Source organism: Muntiacus reevesi, chromosome 3 (genome assembly GCF_963930625.1).
Source record: "Muntiacus reevesi chromosome 3, mMunRee1.1, whole genome shotgun sequence".
Classification (NCBI taxonomy): Eukaryota; Metazoa; Chordata; class Mammalia; order Artiodactyla; family Cervidae; genus Muntiacus; species Muntiacus reevesi.
This window is the reverse complement of record NC_089251.1, coordinates 1,795,228-1,814,271: the sequence shown is the minus strand read 5'-3', so window position 1 is coordinate 1,814,271 and position 19,044 is coordinate 1,795,228. Positions and strand designations below refer to the sequence as shown.

The window sequence follows — 19,044 nt, the reverse complement described above, 5'->3', positions numbered from 1 at the left end:
CGGGAATGGAGCCGCGCTGCTTACAGCAAACACGCAGCCGCTGCTCAAGAAAAATACGTATTTAAAAAGTTGTTACGGGATCTCGCAGGGCAGGAGGGAAGCAAAAGGAACACATTTTAATGCGGAAACTCTCAGAACTCAAAAAGCACAAAGGATAAAAAACCACTCCTTGTCCCATCAGAGAGGAAACAAGGTCCAAGGGAGCAGGTGTTTCAAAGCATCTGGGATGTCGCATCCTTCTGAAAAGGCTGCTCGGACGTTCGCCATGCCAGCAGGGCACGTGGGCCCACGCACAGGGCGGCCCCTCAGGCACGTGGCTCATGGGCCCCGCACACGGGGATCGCAGCCAGACAAGGGCTGGGCAGGGGGCCACGGCGGCCCGAATCGGTCTGAGAGCCGCTGCGACGCGCCTGGCCCGGTGGACACCGGCCAACCCCACGCTGGCATTCCTCCCTGGTCACTCACAGCAGCAGACGGGGCCCACGCCACACCACCTTCTCACCTTGTTATAAATGTAACAATTTGTAAACATGGTGTTGAAGTCCTGCATACATTCACTCGCACTCCAATAATAATTATTTTCTAGTCTCTTCTTAATGGTTCCCATGTCCATGGGGTTTTTTATTATCTTATGATAATCCTAGGAAAGAAACAGTCAGGGACATTACTGGTGGATTCAATAAGATGGTTTTCATGATTCCCAAGTGCCTAGACTGCGCACGAGGCGGTTCTTCTCGGGCAGCTCGGCGCTGGGGTTGGACCCAGGTTTCTGTCCAGCTGAGGGCAGGGGGGCGCCAGGTCTGGGGGAGCCCTGGGCCAGCACGGACCCTGCCAAGCTCCTCTGGTCTGACGGGGGTCTGTGTGGGCAGAGGACTGCAGAGCGGGTCTAGGCTCTGGACGAGGGCATCTTGTCCCTGCATCCGAAACTTCACTTGAGGGCCTGAAGGTGTCCAAGGGCCAAGCTGGCTCAGAAGCCGGCTGCCAAGTGCTGGCCCAGGGCTCCCCTTGCAGGACTCCGGGGTTCTCCGCTCGGGCCCGAAGGAGAAAGCCGTCAGACGGCCAGGTGGGCCCCGGGCATGCAGTTAGGGCGCCATCGCCAGGAAGGCCGGCCACCCCCACGTAGGCACAGGACTGTGCGCAGACGCGTCTCTCCGTGGGACGGGGCTGGTGCGGGGTGAGCCTCAGTGCACCTCTGTGCCCGGGCCGGTCACCGTGTCCACCCCCGAGGCTGCGGCCTCCGCTCCCCACACCCAGGCCCGTGTGTCCCCTCCGCCCTGCCATCCTCGCAGATTCTGGGCTGGGACCGCCTTCCTAGCACCTGCCACCTCCCTGCACCACCTGGGCCGAGGCCAGAGGGGCCGTCCTCCCTGGACAGGGGCGGGGGCAGCGGGCAGGACCCTCACGGGCAGGGCTCGGGGCACTCACGGGCAGGTTCAGCTTGATGGCGTCCACGGGCTGGTAGAAGGGCCAGGCGAACTGGTGTTTCCAGAGCGTCTTTACCACCACGTTCTGCATATACTGCAGCTGGTTGGTCTTGCGGCCGGGCTTGGCGGGGTTGGACACCTCCGGCGGAGGCGGGTTCACTGGGCCCGGGGCCGCCGGGATCCCCGTGGGGGCGACCGGCGTCGCGGTGGACATCCTCCGGCTGCTCGCTCACTGGCCGTCACGGCAGCGGCTCGGGGAGGCCCTGGCTTCCTCTGTGCTCCCCGCCGAGGTGCGACGTCCCATGTCTGGTCCCAACCAGGCAGCACCTGCGGGGCGGGAGGGGCCGCGGTGGGGCCGGCTGCGTGGGCGCGTGAGCCCGCGCGGTCACGGCGAGGCCACCTGGGCGCGTCCGCCCCGGTCAGGCCCGCCCCCACCGGTCACAGGACCACTGCCACGCTGCCCTCGGGCCGGGCAGGCAGAGAGACCGGGACGGGAGGCAGAACGGCAGCAGGTGCCCCCCCCGGGCGGGTGGGGGAGACACGAGGGGCGGGGGGCGGCGGGGGCGGCCGTCCAGGCGGAGGCCAAAGCCGCAGCCAGTGTCGGCTCACCGCCCACCAGCCGCCGGCGCGGGGGCTGCCTCTACACCGGCCTGGACGGCAGCAACCCTGCGGGCAGCAACTCGCAGGTCGAGAGCTGCGACGCGGACCCGACGTTCGAGCCAGGCCTGCAGAAAGGCGCGGGGAACACGCACGGCGCACGGGTGATGGGGGTTCCAACGTCACCCCGAGACCGGGCCCTGGTTTGTGATGGCGGCCGGGCTGTGACGCGGCCGGTCCTCAGCCAATCGGGGAGGGCGGCGGACGGGGACTGTCCGAACCACAGCCTGGCTGGCCAAACTTCCTCCACGCGCAGCGCCGGGAAGGAACTGGCCACCGCGGCCTCACGTGTGTCAAGAGGCCGCCCAGCCCCACGCAGACAACTGTGTGGCGGGTGACAGACGGGCCACCCCCAGAGAGGCTCCCCCGCCGCGTCCTGGGAGGAAGTCGGTGGCCCTCCCAGGCGGGCCCAGGCTGGGAGGCAGGGCCTGTGTGGGGGCCAGAGGGCCCTCAGAACAGCACCCGTCAGCCACGGGGACCACATCCAGCAGCTAACCTGCAGAGTGTTTCTAGCTGGCTGACATCCTGCCGGCAGCCTGCACTCTGCCACGTGGGCGCCTTTACCCCAGTCATCAGGGAAGGCTACACACCAGGGGCTTCCCCCAGCCAGCGCCTCCTCTGCCCCCGCCAACCCCAAGCCAGGGCGAAGAGGACTCCGCAAAGAGGCCGGGCGCGTCCCACGCACGGAGCAGACCTGCCCGCCCGCTCCTCTCCCCGGAGGAACATTCTGAACACCCCAAGGTGGCCCCCAAGGGCCTGAGCGCGTCTGCTCCACACCGGCTCCAGGGCCTCCCTGGGGAGGCGGCCAGGCCGGCCGGCTGACGCCCCGAGTCCCCACCGCACAGTGACGGCCTGTGCTCCCCCCCCCCCAGGCAGGTCTGACCACTTCTGGCCCAGCGCCGCCGCCGCCTGCTGGGGTCCCCGCGAACCTGCCCCCGTCGACGGCCTTGCCCCGCACGGGGCTGCCGTCCCAACCAGCGCTGCCTGGCCCACTCTGGCCTGCAGGCCCCGAGCTGACCAGGGACTGGTCTCCCCGTCCTGGCTGCTGCGGCCCCACAGGCCCGTGTCTCCCCCCGCTTCGCCGCAGCGCCATCACCGGCTGGGCCTCCCAGACCCCAGGCAGCTCAGGGGTGCGGAGCAGATGCGGGGCCGGGCCCCTGGTCCCAATCCCACCTCTGCCCTTCAGCAACCCCGGGATCCAGTCCGCCTGGGTCCCCGCGGGAGTCAAGACTAAAGGAGCGCAGCGCAGAGCACTCAGGCCAGTGGACATGCGCCAGTCACCCCACGGGCCTGCCGATCCGGGGATCCCCAAGGTCCGTTAGGGACACGCCCTGTTCCTCCCTGATGTCGGACAAGCCCAGCCTGGCCCCCAGGCCGGGTGGGGCCCCAGGGGCAGGCGGAGTGAACCCCCCGGTGCGTACCCCCCAGTGCGGGCCGGGTGGGGCCCCAGGCTTGAACCCCCAGGTGTGGGACACGCGGGCCCCCAGACGCTGGCGGGCGGGCAGGCACCCAGTACCCAGCACTGCTGATACGCAGTCCTCAGGGGACGGGCAGGACACCGCCAGGGCCTGAAACCACCCGAGGGGACACGGGGGCCCCAGGAAGGGCCCAGGCTGCTGCCCAGGTACAGCCCCGCCCCCTGCACACAGCTCTCTGCAGGGATGCGCCGGGGCCGCACAGGGGCCCGCAGTCTGCCCTTCGACCTCCACCCCCTCTCCTGACCAGTGACTGGCCACTCCACACAGCGGACCGCAGGCGGCCAGCCTCCGCCGCAAACACGGACACACTGCTTCCGCGGCTGGGCGCCCAGGCCCCACAAGGCAGCCAGCTCCGCCCAGGAGGGGCCACCTCCTGGGTCCTGCCTCACTCCCGCCCAGCCCGGCGCCGGCTCGGCAGGGCTGGGGATCCCAGACGACGGCTCAGCTCGGAGCCCAGTGCGGGCCTGGCACGGGCTCAGGGAACACCGACCACAGACCACAGACAGTCCCGAGGCGAGAACCACCGCGGACCCCGGAGGGCGTGGGAGGTTCAGTGAGGACGCACATGGATGCTGCCGGACGCCCCACAGCCTGCGGCTGGCACGGGCCGGGGGCCTCTGCAAACAAAGGCGGCCTCCAGCTCCGCCACCAGGAGGGGTGCGGCCCCTGCACCGGGCTCCTGCGGGGGTGTGGGGTGCCTGCAGGGCTGCGGTGTCCCCCCGAGGGCAGAGGCCAGCGTGGGGCTTGTGCTCAGCAGGGAGGAGAAAGGGAAGCAGGAGCATCAGAGGCTGGGCAAGGCCCCCACCCCGGGCACCAGGACTGCTCTCCCCGACAGGGCCGTGCAGCCAGGGCCTCGGGCAGAACCCTCCCAGGCGGGCCGTAGCGTCACACAGGTCACCCGGCGCTGTCCCTCTGGGGCCGGGTGAGGGGCCACGCCACTCCCTGTCGGGGCCAGCCCGCCCAGAACGCAGCAGAGCCCAGATCGGGCCAAGTGTCCAGGGCGAGCAGAGCCACAGCCAGAGTCTGGCCTCGCCTCCCCATCAACCCTGCCGACCCGACAGCGAGCCTGAGGAAACCAGATGCTGGCTGAGCCCGGGACGTCCCAGGACAGCAAGTTGACGGAGAGGCTCCCTGGGTGCCCAGGACCACACGCGGGCCCACGGGATGCCTTCTGCCTTTTTCTGCTTGTGTTTCTGAACACGTGGATTTCTTTTTTTAGAAACACGTTACTCTTGCAAAAAGCAGCAAGTGTAAAGGGATTTCTGCTTTGGAAAAAAAAGCTCCAACCCGGCCAAGCGTCTGGGAACTCTCGTCTCTTCCTCCAAGTTCCGGGGCCGAGCCGGCAGCCGTGCGTGCTCCGTCCGGGGCAAGTCCTGGCCCCACGACGACCCCGAGGTCTTGGCTCGCCCTCGGCAGGGCTGTGAGAGGCGCCATCGACCCCCTCACGCCCCCCACCCCGGCCCGCGTTGCCTGGATGGCCAAGACACCCAACCAACGCCCATCTGTCCAGGCAGCAGGCGGCCACCCACCACAGCTGTGCCGTCCGTCAGCCGCCTCGTCCGGGCGGGAGTCGGGACGCATCCCGGGACCGGAAGGCAGAGGCTGCTGCCAGAAAGAAGCTGGGGCCACACAGTCCACTAGCTGCCCCCCACCCGCCCCTCCAGGGCTCAGCCCTGAACCAACATCGGTCCCAGAGAAGAGGGCCGGAGCCACGTGGGGACTTCAAACAACAGGACAGGCCGGGGAGTCACCACCCAGCCGCGTCCAGGCTCACCGTGCACCCGCCCCCAGCGGACCCTGGCCAGGCCTCCCCAGCTGCCCTCCTGGGCGAGATCACGGGGGCGGACGGTGGAGACCCCCGAAGGATGCTGGGTGGTCGGCCGCAGGCCCTCCACCCCCACTGAAGGGGAGATGCCATGTGATCCCACATGGCCAGTGAGCAGGCCCACTGCACGGATGACAAAGCTGAGGCTCTGCCATCCTCGGGGTATCTCCTGAACCTGGCCATGGAGGGCCTCGGGGAACGCGAGCCCAGGACCCCCCTGCCTCCCGACCTGGCTCCTGGCATCACAGGGTGAGAGGGGGTGCCCAGCAGTCATAAGACACCACACGGCCCCCCCACAACTGCGAGCAGGGCCCCCGCAACCCGCGGGGTGGTCCCTGGCAGCGGCACCCCTCTAGCTTCCTGGCCTGAGTCTAACTTCAGCTGGGGATGCAAAGATGCCACAGACACGGGGGCCCCGCAGAAGGGCAGCGGGGCGTGCCTGCTAGGGTCTGCCACACCAGGGTCCAAGTGCCAGCTGCCCTCCTGGCTGACCACTGGCACGGCCGTCAGCGGTCAAGCACTTCCAAGCCAGCCCCAAGGACGGAGGCACGGCGCCCACCCTCGAGGACATAGGGGCCGGGGGCTCCTTGACAGCGGCTAAAGAGCTGGGGACACCAGCCCCTCGGGGGTCTCCTCACCCAGCAGGCCTGGGCTCAGCGTGGGCACACGGACAGCCCACCGCCTCCCTTCAGCCCTGCCAGGCCCCACCCAGGATGGTCGCTGGTCGCCTGCCCACCTGGCCTCCCTGGCTAGGGACCCAGACAAGAAGACTGCAGGGGGGCCAATGTGGCCGGGTGCCTGCGTCCACTGGCAGAGACTCCAGAACCTCTTCCTCAAGAGAGCCCCGGGGGGGTGCCCACAGGCCCCCTCCATCGAGAGAAACAAGGCACACTCAGGAGTGCGGGTTTCCAGAAGGCTCCAGCCCGCTCCCATGGCCTAGGCCCCTGCAGCTGGGTGGGGGCACCAGGAGGGCCCACAGAAGGAGCAGAGGAAATGTCCGGCAGGGAGCCCCCCTCGGGGGCCCCTGGCCAGCCCCTGGCAGCGCTACAGGGGCAGGCTGCAGGTGGGGAAACCGAGGCCCAGGGCACGCAGGCCCCCACCACGCAGACGAGCTGCCCCCTGGGGCGGGAGCAGGGCCCCCAGAGACGCCCGTGACCCCCCGGGACGTGAGTGCCCCCACTCCAGTACACTCAGGGCACAAGCAGGCAACGCCCGCCGTGATCAGGCTGGGAGCAACCCGCAGCCTCGCGGAACAGGCCGGAGCCCGACTCCCGCTCCCCCAACGCCAGGCGTGTCCCAACAGAGCCCCCGGGGTCTCAGAACCCAGCCGGCGCGCCTGCATTCCTGCAGCCCCCAGGGTCTGAGACAACGTCCCAGGTCAGACACGACAGCCTGCAGGGAAACACGTCAGCCTCCCGGGGCGGTAAACACGGACGCGAAGGCCGGCCCGCAGCGGCGAAGGGCCAGCTGCCGCTGCAAAAGAACGAGGAAGAAAGCTCACTCCTTGGGGCGGTGTTCTGGGGTCCCAGCTGCAACGCAGGAGGCTGCCTGGCACTGGGGTCGGCTTCTCCACCCAGCCCGGGGTGCCTTGGGGCCCCTCGAGGCCTGGGGGGGACAGCCGGGGCGGGCGAGGCGGTGCCCACCCCCAGCACCTCCGCCCTGGGCCAGCGCGCTGGAAACACCTGCTGGACCGTGAGAAGGGAGGCGTCTACGTCCACACGGCCATTTGACGACCGTGGACTCAACGTCAGCGCTTTGGGGGTGACGGCGATGTGCGGTACGAGCCTTTAATAGCCCTGACGCTTCAGAGAAGAGGATCAAGTCTCATGAAGGAGATACGTCTGCTCTGTGATCACAGGGGTGGGAGCGGGGCTGAAATGACTGGGGGTCTCTGAGGAGAAGCGGGGCATGCAAGGGGCCTCCACGGCCCCTCTGCTGGCCACACTGGGAAGCTCCCACCTCAGGAAGAAGAGGCGAAGCCCCCTTTCCTGGGGCACTCAGGACCCTGCGCCCCCCACCCCACAGCAATAGTGAGGTCTGGGGGGCAGAGCCCTGCTCCCTGGGCTCCCGGCCCGGCAGAGACCCAAGGTTTGGGCACGGGGACTCAGGCAGGACGGCCCGGGATGGGGCAGGAAGCGCAGGCGACAGAGTCCAGACGCAGGGGCAGACCTGCAAGGCGCCCGGGCTCCCCCTCACCCCCGTCTCACCTCCCGGGATGAACACGCAGGAGCAAGACGTGCGGCCCGCCCCCGACGCCCCCAGGCCCGCTGAGAACCAGCCTTCCAGGAGAAGGCTGGGAGCGGGCGCGGGAGCGGGCGCGGGCACAGCGAGCTGGGAGCTCTCGGCCTCGCCATGACGAGGCTCACGCGTGCCCTGCGTGGGGACCCCAGGCCCCAGTCCCTCAGGGGAGAGCGAGGCTGGGAGCACCCCCCACCCCCACACACACACCTCCTGGGGAGCACCCCCCCACACACACACCTCATAGGGAGCACCCCACACACACACACCATGGGGAGCACCCACCTCCCACACACGCCCACTGGGGAGCACCCCACACACACACACCCCTCCTGGGGAGCACCCCCCACACACACACCTCCTGGGGAGCACCCCCCACACACACCTCCTGGGGAGCACCCCCCCACACACACACACCTCACGGGGAGCACCCCCCACCCACACACACCTCCCTACCCACATACACCTCCTGGGGAGCACCCCCCCACACACACACCTCCTGGGGAGCACCCCCCACCCACACACACCTCCTGGGGAGCACCCACACACACACACCTCCTGGGGAGCACCCCCCCCACACACACCTCCTGGGGAGCACCCCCCCACACACACACCTCCTGGGGAGCACCCCCACACACACACACCTCACAGGGAGCACCCCACACACACACACACCTGGGGAGCACCCACCCACACACACCTCCGAGGGAGCACCCCACACACACCTCCTGGGGAGCACCCCCACACACACACACCTCCCAGAGAGCACCCACACATACACACACCTCCCGGGGAGCACCCCCCCTCCACACACACCTCCTGGGGAGCACTCCCCCCCACACACACCTCACGGGGAGCACCCCCCACCCACACACACCTCCTGGGGAGCACCCCCCACCCATCCACACCTCCCCACCCACACACACACACCTCATGGAGAGCACCCCCCACACACACACACCTCCCGGGGAGCACCCACACACACACACATCCTGGGGAGCACCCCACACACACACACAGCTCCCGAGGTGCCCGCCGCCAGGCCTGACGGCAGCACCACAAACATGCAAAAGTCAGAGTGAGAGAAGCCTTCCCTCGAAGAGAGGGGATCTGAAACCACCCGGAGCGGAAACGCTGACAAACCGCAAAAGGAAATGCAGACAGGGGTTGGGGCGGGATCCCACGGGAGGGCCCAGAAAGCCGAGCGGCTGGCTCACGGCGGTGGAGGGGTGGGGCCGGGGTTCACTGTGCGGCCGCCCCACCCTCCGGGGCCACACACCCGCCGCTCCGTCGCGAGGGACTCTGCGGGACACGTCCGGCCACAGGCGGGGGCGGGGAGCGGGTGTCCCAGCTCCACAGCAGGCGGGCCCGGAGGTCACGGCCATCTCCCCGCCCCTTCCCAGGGTCCCTGGGCTCAAGGCTCTGGGACCCGCCTCCTTCCTCCCCAGGGAACTGTAATCAGAAATAAAACACAGAAACTCAGCTCCTCTAGGATGGCTCAACCCGGAGGGTTGCATCGAGAGAGGCTGGACACCAGAGCCCTTCAGGCTCCTGGACAAACAAGGGCAGTGTGTGGACCTCTGTCCAGGGGCCACGAGGGAAACCGCCCAGAAAACACAGCCGCAGCGGCAGCTCCGACCCTCCCGCCGCAGACAGGATGCAGCGGCCGGAGTCGGGCACTCCTGGGCGGCCTGGTCTCCTCCATGTCTCGGGAGATGCTGGGGGGACGGGGGGTGCCCAACCCAGGGGCTGCTCGCTCACCACCATCGGGGAACATGCTTTCAGCCATGGCCGGGGGGGTTAGCAGGGAGGTGGGCAGGGTCAGAGGAGGAGGCAGAGGGGTGAGGAGCCCCAGGAAGCTCTTAGCTTGGGGGGCGTCGGGCCGAAGGGGGATCTCGAGCCACAGTCAGGCTGGGGGGAGCCTGGTGGGGTACGTGGGCATGGAGGGTGGAGGTCAGAGGCTGGAAGAAAGCCTAGGACGGGCGCCCCATCCCGGTGTCAGCTCCTCCTCACCCCCAGCCCAGCTCAGACCCTGCGGCCTTGCCTCCTGAGTTGGGGGGACCCCCGCACCATGACGCTGCCCCATCTTCCTGGGTCCCATCCCAGCACTGGCGGGGGCCACAGGGGTTCCACTTTGCGGGTGGGGTGGGAGGTTCAGTGGTGAAAGGGCCCAGGGCAGAGCCAGGCTGTGAGCAAGGCCATCCACCCAACCCCGGAGGCTCTGCACCACATCCCAGAACGGCCGGGAGAGACCCGCAGAGACACAGCGCTGACCCGCAGGGAGGGGCCAGCCCGCCGCCCCAGCGCCTCTGCCAGGGGCGGCCGGGCCTCAGGAAACAGGAGCCGTGTGGGCAGGGTCGGCTTCAGTGACAGACGGAGCCAACTGCCTCCTCCAGCGAGAGGACCCAGGGGCCCGGCGAGGGGTGTCTGAGCGGGTCAGCCAGGCGGGCAGGGGCCCCGCACACCCCAGGCCCCGCTGGCCACCACTGCCCACCTCGCAGGGATGAGTGCCACCACAGTGGCCACCCAAAGGGCCGCTCCCCAGAGCGGCTCAGCCCCGACCAGGGCCTGAGCCCACCCAGGGTCAGGGCATGACCCCCCCAGGCCAGCCCCATCGCATGCCCACAGCACCCCCGGGTCTTCGAGGTCCGAGTAGTCAGAGCTACGGTTTTCCCAGTGGTCACGTATGGATGCAAGAGTCACAGCGTAAAGAAAGACGAGCGCGAAGAATTGGTGCTTTTGAACTATGGTGTCGGAGGAGACTCTTGAGAGCCCCTTGGACTGCAAGGAGATCCAACCAGTCCATCCTAAAGGAGATCAGTCCTGGGTGTTCATTGGAAGGACTGATGCTGGAGCTGAAACTCCAATACTTTGACCACCTAATGTGAAGAGCTGACTCATTAGAAAAGACCCTGATGCTGGGAAAGATTGAAGGCGGGCGGAGAAGGGGACGACAGAGGATGAGATGGTTGGATGGCATCACCGACTCAATGGACATGAGTTTGAACAAGCTCGAGGAGCTGGTGATGGACAGGGAGGCCTGGCGTGCTGTGGTCCATGGGGTCACAGTCAGACACAACTGAGCGACTGAACTGAACTGAACTAAGGAACCAGCCTGGCCCACCGAGAATCCTTGGCCCCCTCCTGACGCCCCCATGTCCTCTCAGCTCTGCACCCCCCACAGCTAAGGCTCCTCCTCAATCCAGTGTTCCCTGACACCCCATGTTTCTGCCCAGCCTGCCAGCCTACCTGGAGAAGCCAGCCTCTGACCAGCTCTGCTGTGGGGTCACTGTTCACAGTGGGGGTCAGGCCAGCCACGCCCCCTGACCTGTGGGAGACGCTGCACCAGCGGTGCATGTCCAGGGCTGGAAAGCTCCAGGGAATTCTGGGGGGGAGGGGGGGCGCGAGGGACGGGTCACCCGGAAAGGGGGATAACGCCAGGGGACACACGGACGACAGCCTGACCAGGAGCGGGGAGCAGCCTCTCCGGGCCAGTCGGCCCCACAGACGATGCTGGGGTCCGGCGGTCACTGCACTTGCCGGGGGGCCTGTCCCAAAAGACAAGCCCCATTTGACACCAACAACCGTGTGGGCAACTCCGGGACCCTGAGCGAGAGAGAGGAGGCTCCACACACACCGCGCGTCCCAGATCAGACTCAGGCAGTGGCCGCGCCCGCCAGGGCCCTCCCGAGCTCACACCCCGGGCGGCGGCCCTCACAAGGACGCTGACCCTTCGCCCCACGTAACAGACGGGACCCAAGACCTAGAGGGGCCGGGAGGCTGTGGAGCCTGAGCAGGGAGGCGGGAGATCAGGCTGGGACTCCACAACCACCAGCCAATCCCACTGTTGAGGGGCAGCCAGCCCCCCACCCCCAGCCCTCGGGGGAGCCCACTAGCGCCAGCCCAGACCGGCACCTTGCATGGCCCAGCCTCGGTAAACCAGGGTCCCCACACAAACACGCTCCCTGGGTGCCCACACGCTTCCAGGGAAGCAGGGGCTCCCACGGGAGGGCTGGCCGGAGCCTGGACGCCCTGGAAAGGGACCAGCACACGCTGTGAGCGTGGGGGGGCCCAAGAGCCAGGGGTCACAGCCGCCACCCCTGGGACCCTTCCCACAGCCCCAGAGCTCACACGCTTACTGGGCGCAGTCTCTCCCTGCCCTCGGGGCATGGGGGTGCAGGCTCCGACATCTCAGGGGACCGTCACACGGCCAGTGGTGTCTTCCCCACCCAGACCCCCAACGGCCCAGCCGGGACAGCCTGCTGGCAGCTGAGGCCGCAGAGCACAGGGTGGGTGTGGCTTATCTGGGGCGCACAGGCAGCAGGGCCCCAGCTCTGCACCAGCAGCCCTGGCACCGGCGGGCATGGCCAGCGCTCTGCCCCAAGGGCGGGCAGGCTGGGGGCTGGGCAGCCCCCTCCGGCCCTCTCCTCCCACTTGCACCCGAGTTTCACCCTGCGACGCCGTCAGACCACGCTGCCCGCCAGCTCCTCCCGATAAGTCGGTACGAGGGTCCAGCTGCTCGACACGCATTCCCGCCCCCAGCTACCAGGGACCCTGGCGGGGACCCCGCAGCGCCAGCTCCTCACGACGGGGCAGCATCTGGGACATGCGTGCCCCCGCCCTCCCGAACACACTCCTGATCACCCTCCTGAGCCCAGATTCCAACACTTGTAAGAAAACCCCACGGGGTGCCTGCGACACCCGGCACCCCAGGTGGCAGCCCCTGAGCACGGGGAGTGTGCTCCCAGGTGCCTCGCGACCTCCTGACCAACTCCCCCAGTTCTGCGGCAAGGATGGTGGAGGGCGTCCCCCCATGCGCCTGCCAGCTCAGACTCCAGCTCACAAAGACCCTGACAAGGGGTTAGGTTCAGACCAGGTTCTCATGTGCAACAGTGAAAACCTGGCTGCAGAAACAGAGGCTGACCCGCAGCGTTGACGCAGCGGCCTCTGGACACAACCTCCACCCCAGCCCAAGTAACTATCAGCTCCACTCGCAGACCCAGAAACGTCACCCTTGGCCTTTAAGAGCCCAGTGTTTGTCGGAGGCAGGACCACAGGCCCCCAGAGCGGGGGTGCAGGTGCCAAGGGGTTCATGACTCAAGGGGGAGCTGAGGGGGCGCAACAAGCTGCCCGCTCCCCGGGCACCTACCTACCAGCACCCTTGACCAAGTGCCCGGGCCACCAGCACTGTTAAGACACCTGTGGACCCTGTCCACGGACACCAGGGGGCAGAGCTCGGGGCGGGCGGAGGGCTCGCTCCGGACAAGCTCCCAGCAGACAGGTGTGTGCCCAGCACGATGCGGCTCTCTGCCACACGTCACTCAAGTTCCCTTTGGAAGCAAGGAATGCTGACTAGACGCTGGCCGCTGGTACGGGGTCTACGAAGACCTGACGGGTGCCCTGTGCCTCTACAAGTCCGCCATCTGTCAGGTAGACCAGAAGGAGGACCAGCTACTCAGCCGGACTGCCCCGAGACTGGTGGGAGGGGGGGTCTGCAGAGCAGCTTTGCACATGCATCTGGGCAGACGCTCCCTGGGGAAACCCCACTCCCACCTGGGCCAACTCCCCCGGCCCCACAGGATGAGGAGCGCTGCTCCCCAAGGAGTACAGGACCCCAGTGGTGGGTGCAGGGCCAGGCTGGCCGGGGCGGTGTCCTGCACCAACCACTGCACTGCGATCTGTGGCAGGGGGCCAGCGCTCCCCAGAGAGCCTCTGCCGCCCAGAACCAGGAAATGGCCGTGGGCGCGGGGCGCAGGGCTCGGACGACTGGCAATGCGCCAGGCTGGAGGAAGAGGGCGCAGGAGGCGCGGCTGGCCCCGGCGGGCGCTGGGCGGGCGCTGTCTACCCCGCCGCACCGCCCCCACCCCCTCCACTTTCACTTTCTGCCCGCGAGCCCGGCGGGCCCAGCGTATTTAACAGATCGCCTCCGGCCCTCCGAGCTCACTTCCCAAGCGCGCACGGGCTGTTGTGGAGGGAAGGCAATTACTCCACTTTCTAAAAACAAAACAAAAATCGACCGGCGCCGCCTGGCCCTCCTTCCCCGGACGTCCCCGCGGCGGGGCTGGGGCTGGATCGAAGCTTTTGAGGAGCTGCTCGGGCGGGATTCCAGAGGCATGCCCCCCTCCCACCTCCCAGGTTACCAGAAAGGTCAGGGAGAAACAGCCCACTCCGCCCCGCGTCCCCTCCCGCCCCAGACGCTGTGCGCCCTATCTCTCCGGATCTGTAACCGCGAGCACACATCAAGGCCTCACGACAGAGAAGGGCAAACAGAGCTTTATTTGCAAATAAGAGGCCGGATTCCCGGCTGCGGGAGGATGGTGGAGGGGGAGGGAAGCGGGGAGGTCCCTAACTCCTGAAGCCAGACCCTCGCAGAGATTCAGGCCTTTTCTTCACCCCCTTGAATGCCAACCTCTCCCTCAGGAGTAATGCCATCCAGGGACTCAGGAAAAGAACTCCCATTTTAAAGAAAGAGTCAAGAAGAAAGCCTACAAAACAAGGTTTAAAAAAAAAAACTTTTTCCTCCGTCCTCACTTGGGGGAGGGGGGTGGCGCGCGCAGCGATCCCTCAGTTACACGCCGTCCGCACCCCCTCCCCGGCCCAGTTTGCCCAAAGGATACACAACAGCACGCCCCAGCACCATTAACTTTGCAGCCAGAACCCAGGGAACACACGGGAAGGAGCCCCAGTTATGCGCTTCTGGGTAGAAAGCTTCCAGCCAAAATGAAGGATCGCAGGACGGTCAGGGACTGGGCCCAAAGGCGGGAACCCGCAGGGAGGACCACGGGACCGCCCCCGGGGGGTCTGCTGGTGGACCCGCGCCACGCTCCTACTCTCTTTCCAAAACCGCCCCTGGCCCCGCGGGAGAAGGGGGCGACCCAAGGCCTCCACCCCCGGCCCTGACCCCGACGAGCAACCGGCGGAGAGGACTCCCCCGAGCCCCACGTTTATTCTTGGGGAGCCCACGAGGGCCGGGGGAGCCGTGTGAGGCCTGGGGTGAGCACTTCTCCCCGATGGGCTTGTGCCGCGCTGTCAAGCCAGGGCCCAGGCCAGCTCCTCCCGCTCCAACTCGATCTCGCCCGTTGTAAGCGCTTTTCACGCTGTTTTCAAAACGGGAACTCCTCCGGGCTGCAACGACCCAGCAACTCCAAAGGGCTCAAAGTCAGCTCGGGCCCCTAACTCTGTAGCGAGCGGCCTCCACGCCGCGCCGCCAGCCTCGCCCCCCGCCCCAGCCGCGGCGACAGCCCCCGCGCGAGCCCCGCGGCCAGGGACCGAGGCGGGCCGGGCGCGCGCGGGCAAAGTGGCGCCGAAGCGCTACCTTCCCCTCCGCGTCCTCCCCGATCCCCCCTTCAAAAGATGGCGGGCGGAGAAAAGGGGGGGAAAAAATCCTTTCCGTGAGGGAGGGAGCGCGGGAGGTCGCTGGCGCAGGGCGCGCGGGCCGTGCCAACTCCAGGCTGCGAGCCCCGGCCGCGGCGACGCCCCCGAGCCCGGGACGCGGGCGGCAGGGAGGGCGCGGGCGGAGGGCCGAGGGGAGGGGTCCGCGCCGCCGCCGCGACCCCGGGCCGCCGCCGCGCTTTGTTGCACCGTGGCCGCGCACAAAGGCGGCGGCGGAGACGGCCGCCCGGGTGCCAGGCTCCCCGGACGCGCCGGCGGCCTGCGCGGGGCGCACGGGGCCGCGCTCCCCGGCCCGCCCGGCCCGCCTCCGCCCGCGCCGCCCGCCGCCCCGCGCGCGCAAGGAAGCAAAAGAAAGGCGTACTTGGCCTCGGCGGCTCCGGCGGCCGTCCCCTCCCGGCCCGCGCGGCCGGCTCCTCTTTGGCTCGCCGGCCCCGGCAGCATAATAGACGCGCCGGAGCCGAGCAGGGCTCATGCGCTGCGCCGCGGCGCCTGGCGGGAGTCGTAGTCCGCGGCCGGGCCCGCGCCGGGGCCGCCCAGGGGAGGCCGTGGCGCGCGGACTACATGTCCCGCCCCGCCCCGCGCGCCCCCGCCCGCCGCCCGCCCCGCCGACCCGGCCGCGAGCGGGCCCGGCCCGGGGGGCGCGCGGGGCGGGGCGCGGCGCCGGCGGCGACTCGGAGACCCTGCGCGGCGCCCCCGCGCCCGCCCCGGCGCAGGGGACACACGCCTCTGGGCGTATTTCCTGGTGCCCAAAGAGGCGCGCAAAAGGCGGGAGGGCGGCCAGCGCCCGCCTGCCTCTCCCACCCTCGCCCGAGGACCCCCGAGTCGGTGGGGCCGCCCTGGAACCCCGGGCGCGCACGGTCCGGGCGGCGCGCACCTGCCGGGCGCCCATGTTTGTAAACAAACCGCGCGCCTAATTAGCCTGGCGGGGGCGCGCGGGGCGGGGCGGGGCGTCGGCGCGCGCGCAGGGGCGGCCCCGCCCAGGGAGGAGCCGCGCTCGGCCGCGCCCCCGTCTGCCCCACTCCCGCCAGCCCGCCCACCTCCGGTCCCCGTATCAGGCCGGGACCTGGTCGCTCCGGTTCTTGGCGGTGGGAGAGGGCGCCAAGTGCCCCGTGCTGGCGAGAAGCAGGGGACGTTCCCGGCTTTGCCCGGAGACCTGCGCCCCGCCACCCCCCCACCCGCCAGCCTCTTTCCCATCTTCCCCGTGAGAGGCAGGAATGAGATCAAAGGTCCCTAGGCTGGGATTCCAGCAGTGGGCCCCGGAGGTAAAACCTGTGGGCCCTGGCCTTTTTCTGTGTTTTGAAAGATTCAGCTTCTGGACACCTTTGATATCTTTTTTTGGGGGGTGGCAGTTCCTCCTTAACTCGATTTATATCTAGCTATAACCTAAAGTAGGCTTCCCTGGTGGCTCAGAAGGTAAAGCGTCTGTCTGCAGTGCAGGGGACCCAGGTTCGATCTCTCAGTTGGGAAGATGCCCTGGAGAAGGAAATGGCAGCCCACTCCAGTATTCTTGCCTGGAAAATCCCATGGACGGAGGAGCCTGGTGGGCTACAGTCCACGGGGTTGCAAAGAGTCAGACACAACTGAGCCACTTCACTTTCACTTTCACTTTCATAACCTAAAGTGGATACACTTTGCCTATACTAGTGAAAGTGAAAGTCACAGTCCTGTCGGATTCTTTGTGACCCCATGGACTGTACTCCATGGGATTCCCCAGGCCAGAATACTGGAGTGGGTAGCCGTTCCCTTCTTCAGGGGATCTTCCCAACCCAGGGACTGAACCCAGGTTTCCTGCATTGCGGGCTGATTCTTTACCAGCTGAACCACAAGGGAAGCCCTTCCATATGTTAAACCCCCATGGAAAGTCAAAAGCATAACAAATTTTCCTTGGTACCCGCTGATCCTGCCAGCCGCAAGGTGGAGTTTCCTTGTGTGGGCTGGATCCTTCCCAGGCCCCTGGGGTCACTGGGTTTGTTACAGGTTGAGCAGGCGTGCTGCTGCCGCAGATACGGGCGTCTTTATAAAATCAACATCAAAGCGGACGCCGGCTCACCTGAGCGGGTGCGGCCCCACACCCACCCAGCGCAGGCCTTCTGCGCCCGGCTTACAGGTGAGGAAACCCTGGGTGCTGAAGTGGCCGTGCGGCCCAGAGAGCTGAGACACCAACGCCTGGCCTCCGGGGAAATGCAGCTTGTAGAGGAGGCCAAACCCTTCCCCCACCCTCCGAACTGTCGCTGGAACGCAGGACTTCTTACACCCCGCGGGGAAAATGCTCTGGCTGGGGAAGACCTCAGCCTCTTTAGTTTACAAACCTGAGAAGGTTGGAGAAGGGAGGTGAGGACCTGCCGATGAACTCCTTTGGAACGACCATCCCGGTCGCAGCTTTTCCGCAGCCCCACCTTGGCACCCCAGTTTACCCACTTCTGTTTTAGTCATCGCCTTCCTGCCGCCTGGTTCTCATCCTCGTAGATATTCTGGGCTCTCTGGCCATCAGCATGGTCCACCTTTCTGCTGAAGAAGATCCCACCCCACTCCTCCTGAGGCCAAACAAAGAGCCTCTCCACCTGGTCCAGACCTTGCAGGGACTTGGGTGGCACGCACACAGAGGCCATCCATGACCAACCAGGCTGGCAAGTCTGCAGACAGAATGCCCAGGACCCTGGCCATCCTCCTCTGGCCTCCCACTGACCGGAGGAGTCCCTCCCAGGAGTCTAGCAGGAGCCTGGGCCGCCCCTGAGAACCTGGGTCTGATGCACAGACCTAGGTCCTTGCTTCTTGCCTTCCCCCTGTCCACTGGTCCTCCTTGCTCACTCACCCACAGCGAAGAGAGCTCAGCCAAGTGACCTTCCCTGAGGCTGGAGAAGTCTCTGGGAAGTAGAATCAGTAAGAGAAACGAGAACTCGGCCCCTGGGCTAACGACCCCTCGGGCCCAGTGAAGAGTCCCCTCCCCGAGTCTTCTTGGGGGGTTGGCCCTGAGCTCCCCACCTCCTCTGGCTCCATCCTCTCCCAAGGCTCTCGTAGCTTTGACATGAGCGACTGGGCCTCCATGTGCCTGGGACACAGTCACTTAATCGCCCCAACCGGGGTTTTCTCGTCTCTCAAAGGAGGATAAAAATAGGGCCTGACCCTGCAGCTGCGGAAGGAGAAAGGCACGTGGCGGGCGAGCGGGCCCCCGGTCCGCCTCGGTCGTGGCTCCCGTCTCTGGCCTGGTCTCTCACTTAGTTAGGCTGCATATGGGCCGTCTGCACCCTCAGGGGGCGTGACAATTCCCTGAGAGCAGGGCTCCAGGCCCCCCAGGCCCTACAAGAGATCAAGCGCGTCGTGGCCGTGTGAACAACCTTTCCTGCACCTCTGCCCCCTCTCCAGGCTCCACCTGCGAAACTCAGGGCAGGTGCCCCATCAGTCCAACAGGAGCCCTGCAGACCTAAAGCCATTTCCTTAAAGCTTGCACTTGGCCTTGAGTAAGCCCTTGCTCAGGCCAGCCCAGGACTCAGGGCCTCAGTGGCTCCCTGCTGCAGTCCCCCCAGCCACACCCCTGGAGACCCCAGTCAGCGATGCTGTCGGTTTATAGTTGAGTCAATACACAAGTCTCTTAAAAGTTTCGTTATCGTGCGGCCTTCCCCCAGAGACTGCGGAGGACGCAGAACAGCTAAGGAAAGGGAACCTCTGTCTCCCCCCAGCACCGGCTGAGCCATGGTGGATGGGGGCAAGGGTGTCTACTCCTGCGGTCCCATGATGACCATTTAGGGTGAGCCAGCTGCAGCGGCGAGAGCTTTTCATACATCATTTCACTGACTCGCCGGTTTTAAGAGGTAGGGACAATTATGCAGATCTTCCTGACAAGCGATCAAACCCAGGTCTGCGGCCCTGCAGACAGATTCTTTACCATCTGAGCCACGTAGGGAAGCCCTCAAAATGGAGGCACCGTGAGGTTAAATTACTAGTTTGAGCACAGTTTGGACTCAGGAGGAGTGGGGTGGGGGTTCACACTTCACCTCCAAAATACGTTCCAGGAGCCTGCATCGTGGTAGGG

General features: G+C 66.8%; 2 protein-coding genes across 2 annotated transcripts in view; one reads left to right on the top strand and one right to left on the bottom strand.

Annotated features, from left to right (window-relative positions):
• Nucleotides 1–15,481, bottom strand: part of BRD3 (bromodomain containing 3) — a 38,381-nt gene extending 22,900 nt beyond the window's left edge. The window contains exons 1-3 of the mRNA XM_065928059.1: nucleotides 15,376–15,481; nucleotides 1,426–1,751; nucleotides 503–640 (exon numbers count right to left, since the gene is read on the bottom strand). Of these exons, the coding sequence (XP_065784131.1) occupies nucleotides 503–640; nucleotides 1,426–1,638 (351 nt within the window). The 5' untranslated portion in view covers nucleotides 1,639–1,751; nucleotides 15,376–15,481. The remainder of the gene's footprint in view (nucleotides 1–502; nucleotides 641–1,425; nucleotides 1,752–15,375) is intronic.
• Nucleotides 1,727–5,463, top strand: LOC136163893 (collagen alpha-1(I) chain-like). Its single transcript, XM_065928707.1, has 7 exons — nucleotides 1,727–2,369; nucleotides 2,954–3,211; nucleotides 3,268–3,545; nucleotides 3,827–4,216; nucleotides 4,264–4,481; nucleotides 4,840–4,971; nucleotides 5,070–5,463. Exons 1-7 carry the CDS (start codon nucleotides 1,727–1,729, stop codon nucleotides 5,461–5,463), a joined length of 2,313 nt encoding a protein of 770 aa, XP_065784779.1.
• Nucleotides 15,482–19,044: the final 3,563 nt, after the last annotated feature.